A 14,558-nucleotide genomic window follows, 5' to 3' on the forward strand; every position below is an offset into this window, starting at 1 on the left:
TAGAGTAGGGTCAATGGTTGGATTTGATGATCCCAGGGGTCTTTTCCAACCTGAATGATTCCATGATTCTATGAAAGGAAGCTGTGACAAATAGTCTGACACAACTTTACAGTGCACTGCAATCAATGAATGGCAAACACAATCGTATTACAGGTAAGGAGATTTACTAAGTGCTGAAATAACCATATGGCCACATGAGTAACTCCTCTAAAGAATATCTCTAGAAGGTGAATTTTAAAGAATGTGGGTTTTTTTTTACTCCAGCAGGCTTTTTGTTTTTAAGCTAATGGGACCATTTATGTAATTATAAATTAGTGATAGTCAAAAAATGCTCCCTTTATGGTGACCAGCATGGTGATTTTAGGTGGAACACTGCCAGATGACCTTTAGTTCTTGTCAAATCTCAATACTACTTTCTGCTGAGCAAGACATCTTGCATTAATACGTTTTTCTGAGAAAGATCTATCTGCCTCCTTTCTTGCATTTTCAGGAAATGTCTCTGCTCCTTGACTAGCCCTGAGCTTTTTTTCTAGTTTGAAAGGATTCCTTATCTCCACTTCCTGAAGCCAGCTATCAGTGATCAGATTTCCTCTTTCCTCATGTTCCCTACAGGGAAAGGACATAGAGAAGCTTTCTCTCCTGACACAGCCAGTTCTTCTGGACAGATAATACAGAAACACTGCATCCTACTATAGTAGGAAAATGGTAACTCCTTCAAGTCCTGGTATTGTTTAAACTCGTGAGCCATATTGAAGCTGAGGAAATTAAAAATTTAATTTACCAATATCTTTGGTTAATGCTATAAAATTTTAGCTACTCTAAATACATCAGGAAAACTGAGAAGTAACTGAAGAAAGTGAGTTCATCTCCCCAGAGGCAGTTTTGGAAATTTGTATGACTATATTATACACTTTGCATAAAATCTGAGCCTCTTTCTTAACCTGAGGCTAGACTGAAAGGAAAATGTTTTAAGGGAATAATACAGGTTTGACATTTTCTTTAGATGACACAGATTTCCAAATTTAAAGAGGAAATTGTCAGGAAAGATCTACAAAGGAGCGTGAGTTAATGACTTAAATACAATCTCTATTTCTATCAGTTTTAATACATACAAATATTTTGACCCATGTTCTGAGCCATAAAACTGTAATCAGCTTAGGGCTTTTCATGCCAAAGGCAGGCGTAGCTTTCTAAGCAATGAGCCACTCGCATCTAATTGAGACTCCAGATCTGGATTTTTGAGACAGCTGGAAACTTTTATTAAGTACTGACCCTTTTAAAAACTTTATTTGGATTGAGTCAAACTATATCAACTTGAAAAAAAAATAAAGAAAACTCAAAGGAATTTGAAAGTTTACTATGCTGAGAAAATTAATCTTAATTTATTCTATCAGCATGCATTTATACAGGCAAAAAATGTGCAGGGTAACATCTACTGTGAACTTACATCTTTCCCTTCTTTCAGAACCACAAAGTAGTCTGTTCCCATAAAATTTGCACTTCTGTGCTTTAAAGAAGAAAATTGCTGTGCATGTGCATGCATATATGTATGTATATATATAAATAGATAAAATACTAAGATTAAAGACTATATTAGAATATTCAAAGGTGGAGAAAAAAAAGAAAAACATTTAAATTTGGTTGTTACCACTTAAATGGCTACAATGGTTCATCATTACAATCATGTCCTCAATTTCTAAGTGTTTTCCCTTTTTTCATATTCTTGGCTCATCAGGTACATACCCTGGTGTCTTCCAGATATTTTGAGCACTGTCTGTGCTACACGCAGAGAAGCTCTTTTGAATATCTAATTTCAGTTTCTTCTCATTCTAATTATACACAACAAAGAACTTACAAATTTTGTCTGCTAAGAGAACGGAGTTCATTACTTACAGTAGAAGAACTTCCTAGGAATAAAGAGCTACAACACTTCATATATGACATGCTGCAGGAGATACATTTAGCCACTTACATCTGTTATCATTTTCCCTCTGGTCTTGTTTCTTTCCCTGTGGTTAGCTCGTTTCTGCTTTTGCTGCAAGACTCGTTCCCTGGTGGTGCGGTACTCCAGAGCAAATTCACTAATAATTTTGCAGAACTTATTGATGTTGACTTCACGGACTGCATAGGGAGGATGGCCCATAAACAACAAAAAGGAGTGAAACCTGGAAAACAGTGAGGTTGTAAATGCAAAGGGAAAAAATAAAACTGATGGCTTCTGGGGAAATAAAAACTGCATTTCAGTGAATCAAATTTTTACTTTTTATTTGATATCCATAACTTCTTTTGTGCTACAAAATTTTCATGGCTGCTTTGCATAACAGTGGCATGCTTTGTAACTAAACCCAGGAAAGTCTAGTCTACAACTTCATCCCAGTCAATCTTCCCAGGCTGATGCAGGTGATATTTATGGAACTATGTATGACTAACCTGGCATGTGAATGAACAATTTCAGTTATAGAAAAAATATTTATTAAGTTTGAATTCTATTTCTTTGTATTAAGTAATTTCAAAGAGGCTGTTAGGATGTTGGGTAAAGTCTAGTCAAGAAGCATGCAGATTTACAGGCTAGCAACCACAAGAAGGAAACATTTCTGGTTCACAAAAACAACCACAGAATTACATTATCGAACAGCTGCTGTAGTTTGGGATACTCTCATTTCCTAGTTTTACTGCTGCTCTTGCATTCACAGCTCCTGCACTATTTGCAACTTTTACCATTGCTTGTGTATTACATGATTTACAATAGTGCACTGAAGGTTTTTAAATGGTTAGGAATTCCTTTTAAATGCATCTAAATCCTTGATGATAAAACATCTTCCCAGTTCTAGAAAGATGAGAGTACATGGCTACATTTTTTGAGAACTATAATAGCAATTCCAGGGTGTCATACAAAACGTTAGCAGCATTCTTATTCATACAATGCCTACAATAAAAACAACAGGAAACTGGGGAATTCCCTTCCACTGCAGTTGGGATTGCTGCTTGCTTACAGCATGAAAACCAAGGCATTATGAAAACAAAGCAAGAGCTCAATCAGTTTGTCAAGTGTATATCTACAAATTAGAAATAATTTGGAATCCAGATCCTGATTTTGACCACAGCAAATTGGAGGTTATTCAGAAGTTGGAAGATCTCTCAAAATTTCTTTAATAATCAGGAACACCAATAAATTACTCATATGACTTAACCTAAGTTCATAAATCTAAAAAAAAAAAAAAAAAAAGGAAAAGGTATGACAGAATTATCATGAATATGCACATTTTAAAGCCCTGCACTTACTGTTAAATCCACTTAATGAAACTAAACTAACAGAAAGCAGAGGAACCTTAATTCCATTGTCTGCTGAATAAACACAGTCATGGATCTTGTACACAGGAGTGCTGCCTATAGAACTCATTCTACCAGACTTGTTTCAACTTCTGTGTATGGTGAATTTGTCATTAAAACTTAATTTTATTTTTTTCCTACAGCCTGTTTCTGTTTATCAGATAGTAAGCCAACCCCCCCTTAAAATATTCAGGGAAGGACAGAAAACATGGCAGCTTAACCTCAACTTTTGGGGACAAGTAGTAAAAAGAGCCAGTTATTGCACTTTGGGAATTGCCTGGATCATTGCTTCTTTTTGTCAACAATACAGAAACTTTTTGGAGTGGGAATCTTCCTTAAACAATGCTGTACCAAAACATGCACCACATAAATCCTAGTAACATTATTTGCTGGAATGTGGATTAAACACATAAAAAACATATTTATGATGTCATAATTTATAATTTTAGCAAGTATTTGATTATCAAAATACTGCTATCACTCATCTAATTCTGTACCTGTTAATTATTCTTCTATGAACAATCTTCAGGATTATGATTCTTTCTGCACAGTCTTTAAGGAACTCAGACATTTTTTGCTTCAAAGTTGGCTTCATTTCATGCTTTGCTATAGCCTTAAGGTGATCCCATGATGCTTTGCAACGTCTTTCCATCTGACACAAATTTTCCTGGAGTTGTTCAAAATCAACCTGAAAAAAAAAGAATAGAAATTAAAATCCCAGGATCATAGAATTGTTTCCGTCTGAAAAGACCTTAGGCTCGAGGTGAGGAGAAAGTTCTTCATGGAGAGAGTTGTTAGACTTTGGAATGTGCTGTCCAGGGAGGTGGTGGAGTCACCACCCCTGGAGGTGTTCAAGAGGGGATTGGACATGGCACTTGGTGACATGGTTTAGTAGTCATGAGGTCTTGGGTGGCAGGTTGGACTTGAAGATCCTTGGTCTTTTCCAACGTTATTGATTCCGTGATTCTGTGATTCTGTGACCTCTAAGATAATTGACCACTGATCTGACACCACCATGGCCATTGAACCATGTCCTGAAGTGCCACGTCCACACGTCTTTTGAACACCTCCAGGGACCACCTCCTTGGGCAGCCTGTTTCAATGCCTGGCCACTCTTTGAGTAAAGAATTTTTTTCCTAATAACCAATCTAAACTTCCCCTGCCACAATTTCTGGCCATTCCTTTTGTTCTAGCACTAGGTACTGGTGAAAAAGGACCAACACCCACCTCACCACAACCTCTTCTCAGGTAGTTGCAGAAAGCAGTGAGAGCTCCCTTCAGCCTCCTCTCCTCCAGACTAAGCAATCCCAATTCCCTCAACTGCACCTCTGAGACTTATTCTCCAGGCACTTCTTCAGCTTCACTGCCCTTCTCTGGACACAGTCCAACAGCTCAATGTCCTTGTAGTGAGTGACTCAAAACCAAACACAGTATTTGAGGTGTGGTCTCACCAGTGCTGAGGACCAGGGCACAATCACTCCTCTACTCCAGCTGGGCACATGATTCCTGATCCAGGCCAGGATGCTGCTGACCTGCTCAGCCACCTGAGTGCATTGCTGGCTCATCTTCAGACACCTGTCAACCAGCACGCCAGTCCTTTTCTGGTGGACAACTTTCCAGCCACTCTGCCCAAAGCCTGTAGTTCTGGAAGTTGTTGTGACCCAAGTGCAGGACCTGCCACTTGGCTTTGTCAAACCTTATACATCTGAACTTGGCCCATGGATCCTGCCTGGCCAGATCTCTTTGCAGAGCCTTCCTACCCTCAAGCAGAGCAATACTCTCACCCAGCTGAGTGTAATCTACAAACTTACTGAGGGTGCCCTCTCAATTCCCTCATCCAGATCATTGATAAAGATATTAATCAAAACTGAGCCCTGGGGAGCTCCACTTGTGACTGCCAATTGGATTTAACTCCATTTGGGCCTGGTCATTCAGCCACTTTTTAACACAGTGAAGCAGCCACCCATCCAAGCCATGAGCAGCCAGTTTCTCCAGGAGGATGATGTGGGACACAGTGTCAAAGACTTCAATGAAGTCCAGGGAAAAAACATCCACAGCTTTCCCCTCGTCCACTAAGTGTGTCACCTTCTCACAGAAGGAGATTAGGTTTGTCACACAGGATCTGGCTGGCCCCAATCTTTTGATTGCCCTGCACATGCTGCATACTGGCACTCAAGACGATATGCTCCATGACTGTCCTTGATACTGTGGTCAGACTGACAGGTCTGTAGTTCCCCAGATCCTCCTCCTAGCCCTTCTGGTAGGTGGGTGTCATATTTGCCAGTCTCCAGTTAGCTGGGACCTCCCCAGTTAGTCAGGAAATGGATGGTGAAATGGAGATGGAAAGTGCCTTGGTGAGCACTTCTGCCAGTTCTCTTGGTACCCTCAGGTAGATGCCATCCAGCCCCATTGACTTTTGTACGTCTAAATGTAGCAGCAGGTCACTAACCAACTCATCTTGGATTATAAGGGCTTCATTCAACTCCCCATCCCTACCTTTCAGCTCAAGGGGCTGGGTATTCAGCAAATAACTGACTGAGGCACAGGAGGTATTGAGTACCTCAGCTTTTCCTCATCCTTGACCACTTTGTTCCCCCCTGCAAAGGACAGAGATTCTCCTAGATCCTCCTTTGTTTCTAATATATTCATAGAAGAATTTCCTGTTCTCTTTAACTGAAGCCAAATTAATTTCCAGCTGGGATTGGGCCCTTTTAATTTTCTCTCTGCATAGCCTTGTAGTCCTCTCATGTGGCATGCCCCAGAACACTTCAAGCAAAAACACTTCAAGCAGTAGTATCCCGGGCTATCTGAACAATGCAATGCATGTGTAAGGAAGGGTACTGGCAGCACATTAATTCTCCTTATTATTTACTACAGGATAATTAATAGCTTTCTCTGTCACACTTTGTTACGACATGAAATGTTAGCAAGGAAAACTTAAAGAAATATCCATATCCAACCATATCCATATTTGGGTTTAGTCTTGAACTAAAGAAGAACAATAAAATATTGTGGTCTTTTTTTTCTCTTGCTAATAACTTCATCCTTGCAACAAGCAACTGCATGACTCACTTATTTCTGAGGTAATACAAAACTTTTTCTCAGCCTTTTTGTCTACTGCTCATAGCTTTTTATGCCCTGTTTACTGCTCACTGATGTACCCAGCCAACACTTCTTCAATTTAGAAAGCACTTGGATCTATTCCCCAGCCATCCACAGACTTGTTAATAGATGGTCGACTTCTTAATAGATGGTCGACTTCTAATCACAAAATTCAAGGCACAGAATTTTTAAAGCTCTATTGAAAGTGTTATTTAGTGATCTCAGTACAGACTTTCATCCCTTGATACACAGTACAAATTTTCTGGCTTATAAAAAGGTTATATAATGTCTTTGAAAACATAGTTAAAATATATGACTGCATCCTACAGTAGCATTCATAAAGACAGAAGCCTACACACTCCACAGCAGGTAAGAGAGAGCTTCTCCTGTATTCAACAACCAAAGAAGGTGTTCAGCTCTCAATGGTCTACAGAGGACATTCAGGATGTGCTGCAGACAAGTGGGTAAAGTACATTAACAACCCAACCACAGCATGCAACAGATGAAAAAATTAAGACTGCCAACCATGTTCTTGAATTCTGCAGAAAGGAAAAATTTATTTTATAATACCATTTAATAGTTCAGTTGAATTCAACCCATAAAATACACATTTAGTTCTCAGATACTAAACATGTCAGATACAGACTGACAGTCCAATTAATTTCTAAATGAAAACCAGTGTCAGACACAAGTTTTAGTTGACTATTCTTAGCTGTGTGCTGAGGAAACCCATAAGAAATGCATTATTATTAAAAAGCTCTTGGTATTGGTTTGGCTTGGGTTTGCTATGATTTATAAAGTGACAAATTTTTACTCTACATAAGGAAATAGAACCATCATTTGATCCATTGTGCTACTCAGAAAAGCCTGGTAGGTTGAGTAGCTGTGGGGATTTCGTGTTCCTTACATCCATACCAATGCATATGTTAAAAAAAAAAAATTACAATTGATTTCCAGGTCACTATTTCCACTGTTGATGATAAACATGTTGCTGCTGCACATAGATAGAATAGAATAGAATAGATGGTATATCTAAAACACAGATAGGGAAAAATACTAGCATTAAGAAAAAAAGCTAAGAGGAAGTATTTCTAGGCCCTGCTGGTAGAATTATCCAACCTGGCTGGGGAAGTCTCTCAGTGTTTGTAGCAGAGAAATTTAATTTCGTGACATTTGATGGCAGCTTTCACTGAAAACAGGGTAAGTTTTACTCTATCAAAAAGCTCTGAGGTTCAAGAGCTATCTTTGGTGAATAGCATAACTGCAGAAAAAATACATGGCAAATTGCCTGCCCCTTGAGAGCTGAGAAGAGGCTGTGCATTCGCCAGTGGCACTCACAGCCAGGACTGGCAGCGGCAGGTCAAGCCAAGGGATGCACAGGAGTCTTCTGAGCACAAACATTCAGATCTCTGGGGAGGTCCTAAGCAGAGTGAAGCAAGGAGAATGCTGACTGAAGTCTCCTGGAATAAACCTATGTGGAGCACAGGTGGCTGTGCTTAAGCTGAAGCTGTGAACTTCTGGAAAGCATAAAGCAGAAAATTCAGTGTAAGATACTATGCCTGTGCATTCCCCACATGAAAACTGTCCTGTGCCCACAAGACTTTCCTGAATCATTCCCATTTGTTCAAGCTTTTAATTGAGGTAAGAAAGGAAACTTTTAAACTCTAGTCCCAAAATCAGGCTTCTAAAGTGAGGAACAATTTCTTCTTGTTGGTTCACCAGGCATTTCACATCATAGATTTCATCCCCACACAGAATATCTTTTTCAATCTGTGTGTCTGGAAGCTACGTTGCCATAGAAGTTTGTCTCAAACAGATTGCTTCTCTGCTCCCCTTTCTTGGTGTTCAAGCAACTGTGACAGTCTACTCCTGGAACTGGATGTTGTAGGTCAGACACTGTTTGAGTGCCTACACTTTTGCCAACGCAAGGCAGTTGCTGCTACCTTCAAAACTGAGCCTGCACAGAGGTGAAGCAGCAGTCACACAGAGTATTGGGGGTGCTTGCCGGTTTGTGACCACCAGAAGGCTACGTGCTGGTGACCCAAGAATGATTCAGCTAACCTGGAGTACTAATCACACAAGAGGTGCATAATCCACCCTGCTATGGACACACCTCTACCAATCACCACCCCCAGGTGGGGAACGAAGGGGAAGTCAGGAATAAAAGGAAGCACCATGAACCGTCGATTTGCACCCACCACTGGGAAGACATTGACCATGTGGGACACTGCCAGAACTTGGGAGTGATGATATTGTTCTCCTCTTACTTCTGGTCTTATCTCATGTCTCTCTGGCACATACATGGTAATCACCTTGCCTGCTTTAAGAGCCACTGTATGATCAAAGTTATCTGCATGAATGTGTAATTAATAAATCCGTAGCCACTGTAGCTATTTCACTGTCAGTTTGCCTTACCTGACTCCTTAGATATAACTAAGGAACTCCCCTGGAACCCTTCCTCTGAAGATGAGTTGTAACAATGTGACAAACCTTCCTGAAACCCAAAATCTCTGGCTGCCAGCTCTTCAGAAATTGGTCCCTTGTTTGCAGACAGAAAGGAATACAGTTGCAGGAAAATACACACATGTGAAATATTAGAAGTCAAACTTTTTCAGGGAAACCAAGGTGCCCCACCTGATGTGTCAGTAAGTGCTATTTCAACAATGCACCTTTTGCAGGTAGATGCAGAATACATTGCATTGAGTCTGCTCCAGGTCTTACATGCAAGGAATCAAGTGAAGCCTCTTCACATGTGATATCCGATACAACACCCTCTATCCAAGAAACTGCCTCACAAAGAGCACCAGGTAACAAAGCTGAGTCTTCAGATCCTTCTAAAAAAGCAAGCAACTAGAAAGATTAGTATTTATCAGCCTGCTGACAAGACTTTCTATGAAATCTTGTGACTTCAGATGCTCAGGCTGGATTGGTTCAAAAGGAAAATTCTGAAGTAAGAAATATTTGGACTCTCCTGCCAAAAGAATAAAAACATGTGATAGTTTGCAGCTTTAGAGTACTACCTGTACGACATTTCAAGCCACAGAATACAAACTTGGTCCTCCATCTGCCTTTTCCTTCTAACAGCATTAGCACTAATGTGATGCTCTGCAATGGAAAACAGTGCAATGTGACAAGTGTAGTCAAGCTCACTGCATCTCCTCTCTCCTTAACTCACATAGTTTGCCCTCATGTTTCCATTGCCATTCTCTTTTTGCTTCAGTGATGTGGGTTTTTTTCTGGGCTACTGGAATATAATGCTCAGGCTGCATGCCAACAGCTAGGGGAACCAAAATATTTGTATCAGCTCTCACAGAGGCTGGCTTTCAATGGCTATCTGAAATAGCAGAATATATTTTTAATTGCTAAAAATACATCAAAATCCCTTTGAAGTAATATGTTCTTATTCTGCAAAGCCTTGTCATGTGTTGGAATATTAACCAAGACAGCTACAGGTCGCCTTAGTTATGAGCACAAGATTCCACTGAAAAGCAGGATCCTAAGGAATTTAGCATCCTCTTGCCTCTTTGCTCTGAAGACACACGTATCATGCACATAAAGAGGCTTTTATAGTATTTTGAGCAGCAAGAGTCCAATCTCTATGACGCAAGCAAACCCTCCATTGTATGCACATTTCTGTCATAAACCAGCACGTATGTGCATCAATTGAAAATGGAAGTAAGAGACAGATCTCTCTGAAAAGCAAAAATTTAGCCTCACATTGACAGAGGTAAGCAATCATGAAAGACAAGTCCAAACCTGGATCTAATAAGCTCTGGAGTCCTCAACATGAGACGGACATGGACCCGACGGAGAGGTTTACTGTTTACAAGGACATGCAGAACCAGGACAAGGGCAATGGTTTTAAAATAGAGAAGGGTAGATTTAGATTGCACATTAAGAAGATGTTCTTTACTATGAGGGCAGTGGAACATTGAAACAGGTTGCCCAGGGAGGTAATGTAGGCCCCATCCCTGGAGACAGTGAAGGACAGGCTTCATGGGGCTCTGAGAAACCTGCTCTAGTTGGGGACGTCCCTTCTTACTGCAGGCGGTTGGCCTAGATGTCCTCTGGAGGTGCCTGCCAAGTCCATACATTCTATGATCCTATGATTTGTGCACAAATGTTTAATGGAGCTCACCCTGTTCAGAAAGATCCTTGTAATTCCACCCCCCTCTTTTTTAGTATTTTTTGGGGCTTTGTTGCTCTGTTTCAGATGTCTTCTAACACTGAAAGTGTTACATTCAAATATAACAGTAACAGTGATGATAAATGATCACCCAACTGCATGTTCCTGTGATAAGAACAAGAGCTTGTGTGCAGTAATAATGGCAGTTACTCAATCTCACATGCATAAAGGAAACATGAAAAGGCTTATATAATACCACACTATCTCCCTGCTCGTTCACAGAGCATTTCCAAGGGAGCATGTGGATATGTTTATTTCCACCACTTCACTAAAACCATTAAGTCTGCACAATGGTAGAACGATGTGGTTCCTTTTCCCCCCATTCTTTCTTTCTTGAAAAGAAAGATGCACTAATTCATGCCTGCCGTGAAGGTCATGCAGGGACTAAGAATCAGGTGAGTTGAGCCTCCAGGAGACCTCAGCATAGGAAATGCTTAGACAAGAGCTGCTGAGGCATTATAACTATGTTTCCCTAAATAAAAGGAAGCAGAAATCTGAAATTGTAATTACAGCATTCTCCATGTAAAGATGTTGTTTCTGGCTCCAGGATTGGGAGGAAGGTGAAAACATATTATTCCTCTTCCTTTTCAGTACATTTATGTGCTAGAGACATGCAGCTTGCTTGTCCTGTTTACTATTACCTTCTGTTACAAGTTTAAAAAAATCTCTCATTTTTTTCTTTCTAGCAAACATATGAGTGGTCTTAGGTTGTTAAGCAAAATAAAAATACCTTTGCTTTCAGACACTTATAATGAGTATTTTAATTTGTAAATTAATTTAGAAAAAACCAACTTTATAAATGCTCCTGGGATGTATTTTGTATTGTTTTCCCTTTCTCCTGCCAGGTTCCTCTCCATTTACAACCACATTAGCTGAAAAACATTTAGAAGTCTCTGTTATTTATCTGTGAAATCTCTTGCCAAGCCCACTATTCAGTCTTCTGACAAGTGCTGTTGTAGATGCTTGCATCAGAGTGCAGTAGCCAGAGACAGTGTATTCAAAAAGAGTTTAAATGACAAGCCCAGCAGGGTCAGCTTCATCAGGAAACCATTGCTGTAAGCTACTTTACTTTACTAGGCAACTTTAAACATATTTTAAAAATCTACTTGTTGTTTTAATGCACCACCATCTTTTGTACAACCGACACTCAGCCAAGAAGGAAACCTTCCAAATGCATGCCTGCCACGCCAGCACGCATTTGAATCCCTTCCTAGCATTATTTGTTGATTGCTACCATAGTGAGAGATGATTCTGCCATAAACAACAACAGGAGAAAGAATTCTACCAAGTTTCTCACTTCATTAGGCTGAGAATTCAACATCACATGATACACCTACTGCCCAAGTGACTTCTGTTCTCATATTAGGCCTATGTATTTTCAGGTTCAATTCCATGCCATACGTCCAGTTATCATCTGCTGCATACACAAGTTTAAAACTAATTCATGAAATACTAGACCATAGGGAAGTTGTTTGGGCAGGGCACATATCATAGAGCCTTTCTAGTATTCAGGTTGAGATGCTGTTTCTCTGTGTCACCACAAGTATCTCATGACAACCCAAGAACTGGACTCTTACTATTTCTTGGGAGAGAAAATTTGCTTTGAGGTGACAATGGGAATTAAATGCAGTCACTCAAACCTGAAGTGCTTTCACTATGTATTTCCCTACAGCACCACATATGATTCCAGGTATGCATTGTCATACACAGGAAACAACTGTAGCTGCTGTGAGATCACAGGTAATTTTTCTTCAGCAGTCCCTCAGACATAATATGCTTTCCACGTTTCCTTTTCCAGCTAAACCTCCTCTAGTCTCCAGGCTAAGCTCCACCACAACTGAGAGCACAAAACTGTCTTAAAATTAAATATACTGCACCTGATAATGTTCATGTTTTCTGCCTCCTGCATTTCTGTTCAGTTCTTGAAAAGGGTCAAAAATGTCACCAAAACCCCCTAACAAAATAAATAAATGAAGGGAAAGTGGTAAATCTGAGGTTTCTGCTTAAAAAGCACTTTTCAAAATCATTATAAATTATCCAAAGTTTTGTTCTGAAGGCCAGAGAATAACTTGTTATGTAGCCTCAGTACCCTTGGATATGCTTTCTATTGCCTGATTCTATATTTAATGTTTTACTGCTACAGCTTGTTTCTTTTAGTGGTGAAAATCTCAAATACAGATATTTTCTAAGGAAGACCTAGATCTCTGCATTTTTAACCTGCTCAGAGTGTATTAACTAGAAGGCCGATGCTTTCACAAGGATACATGTTGCCTTAAATTCACAATGAAATGCCTATTATATTGCACATCAGAAAAAGATACACATAATCATAGACTAAATCTTTCTCTCTTCAAAGTTCAAAATAGTTTCTCAGCAGACCACAGCCTAATCTGAGCTGCTCATAGTTTAGGCTCAGATGGTTCATTCTTCCATTATTACAGGGATACGTTCTGGCATGAAACACAAAATCTTCCTATTTTCCTGAGCTGGTTCAGCGCCAAAGGAAATTCTGAGAATCGCTCCTTGCACACACACTGTCATCTGGGCTCAGCAGTCTTCTGTGGCAGATGTTCAAAACTCTTGTCTCCTCCACTGTTTCCACACTGGCTTACTTCACTGAATGCCACAAAAACGATCCAAACCTAATGTTAGCCTCACTCGTACACTGTTGGCCACACGCTTTAAGCCAATTAGATACCAGCTCTCGAAAGCAAGCAAAATGTAAATGAGGTTCTGCCCTGACATTTCTAATTCTAGGGTAAGAGGTGGCATCCTGACAAATTAATTTGGTAAATGAGAACACCTGAATCGATGCACTGATTAAAAATTAAAGGACGGGAATGCTCACTAATATATAGTCAGATGACTCTACCCAACTATGTACACTTCTCCAGTTCTTAAACAATGAACAAAACCTACACTAACATGAGATCTTTTTCAGACTCTGTATGACAGTTCCCACAACCTGGGATGAAAAGGAGCAATACCAGTAAGTGTAGGTCCCTTCAGATGGTGTTATGGCACCTACAACACTACTTGCAGTTGTTTCACCTGCCATGTGACTGACACACCACAGTGCTCTCAAGGATTCATTTGATCACTTTCAGACAAAGCCTCTAAGTCTTTTTCACCATGACACTGCCCCAGCTTGGTCTGCAATCAGCAGGATCTGCCTTATCCTGCTTTGTCTTCTCCTTTGCTCCTACTAGCCTGTGTCGAGAACTGAGGCAGCTGCAGCAGTTCTTGTGACTGGCACCACAAGGAATGATACAAACATAAGAAACTTTGCATCCTCCAACTTCTTTCTATGGAAAATAATTTGCCTTCTGCCATTGGTTTTTGTCTGAAATAACTTAGGGGTAGTACACTTGAATAGTAATTGCATACAAACACTTTCTGTCAAGTGAGATGAGAAATGCCACTGAAGAGGTGCAGGAGGCAGCATGATCTTCCATACTTTCATTTCTTTTCTCCCTTCTCTACTTGGCAGTGTACCAAGCAGAAGCTACTCCATGCTGGAATGGCACTTCTGTTTCAGCCACCTCCTTTCTCTGCACACCTTCCTGGTAAGTCCCATGGAGGGCAACTGCAGCCTTCCTTCTCGAACCCTGTTTACATCTTTGTTTCATCCTGAGTTCTTTGCTACCAGCAGCCCTTGTCCCCTCCCCTGTGTTGTTAACATCTATCCTGGTTTAAGGCAGCCTGCTCTCACAAGCAAGCTCTCCCCCCCCCCCAACAAAATGGAGGGAAAGTAACACAAAGGGGAGGGAAAGTAACACAAACCCCCTCCTTGGACTGGGATAAGGAGTGTTTATTGAGATGATATGATGTACAATTACCTTAGCCTATTTCACAGAAAAGCACAGCAAAAACAAAAGCAGCAGCAGAAGGCAGCAATAAAACAATCCCCCAACACCAAGCCTGCAGTCCACCCAGTGGA

General features: G+C 40.3%; 1 protein-coding gene across 2 annotated transcripts in view; it reads right to left on the bottom strand.

The window, feature by feature from the left end:
• The window catches only part of FHOD3 (formin homology 2 domain containing 3), a 398,084-nt gene that overhangs the window by 22,506 nt on the left and 361,020 nt on the right, over nt 1–14,558 (bottom strand). For both annotated transcript variants that reach the window (XM_054381537.1, XM_054381535.1), the window contains 2 exons: nt 3,828–4,018; nt 1,973–2,165 (listed from right to left, as the gene is read on the bottom strand). In XM_054381537.1, the coding sequence (XP_054237512.1) occupies nt 1,973–2,165; nt 3,828–4,018 (384 nt within the window). The remainder of the gene's footprint in view (nt 1–1,972; nt 2,166–3,827; nt 4,019–14,558) is intronic.

This window comes from Indicator indicator, chromosome 6 (assembly GCF_027791375.1).
Source record: "Indicator indicator isolate 239-I01 chromosome 6, UM_Iind_1.1, whole genome shotgun sequence".
Lineage (NCBI taxonomy): Eukaryota > Metazoa > Chordata > Aves > Piciformes > Indicatoridae > Indicator > Indicator indicator.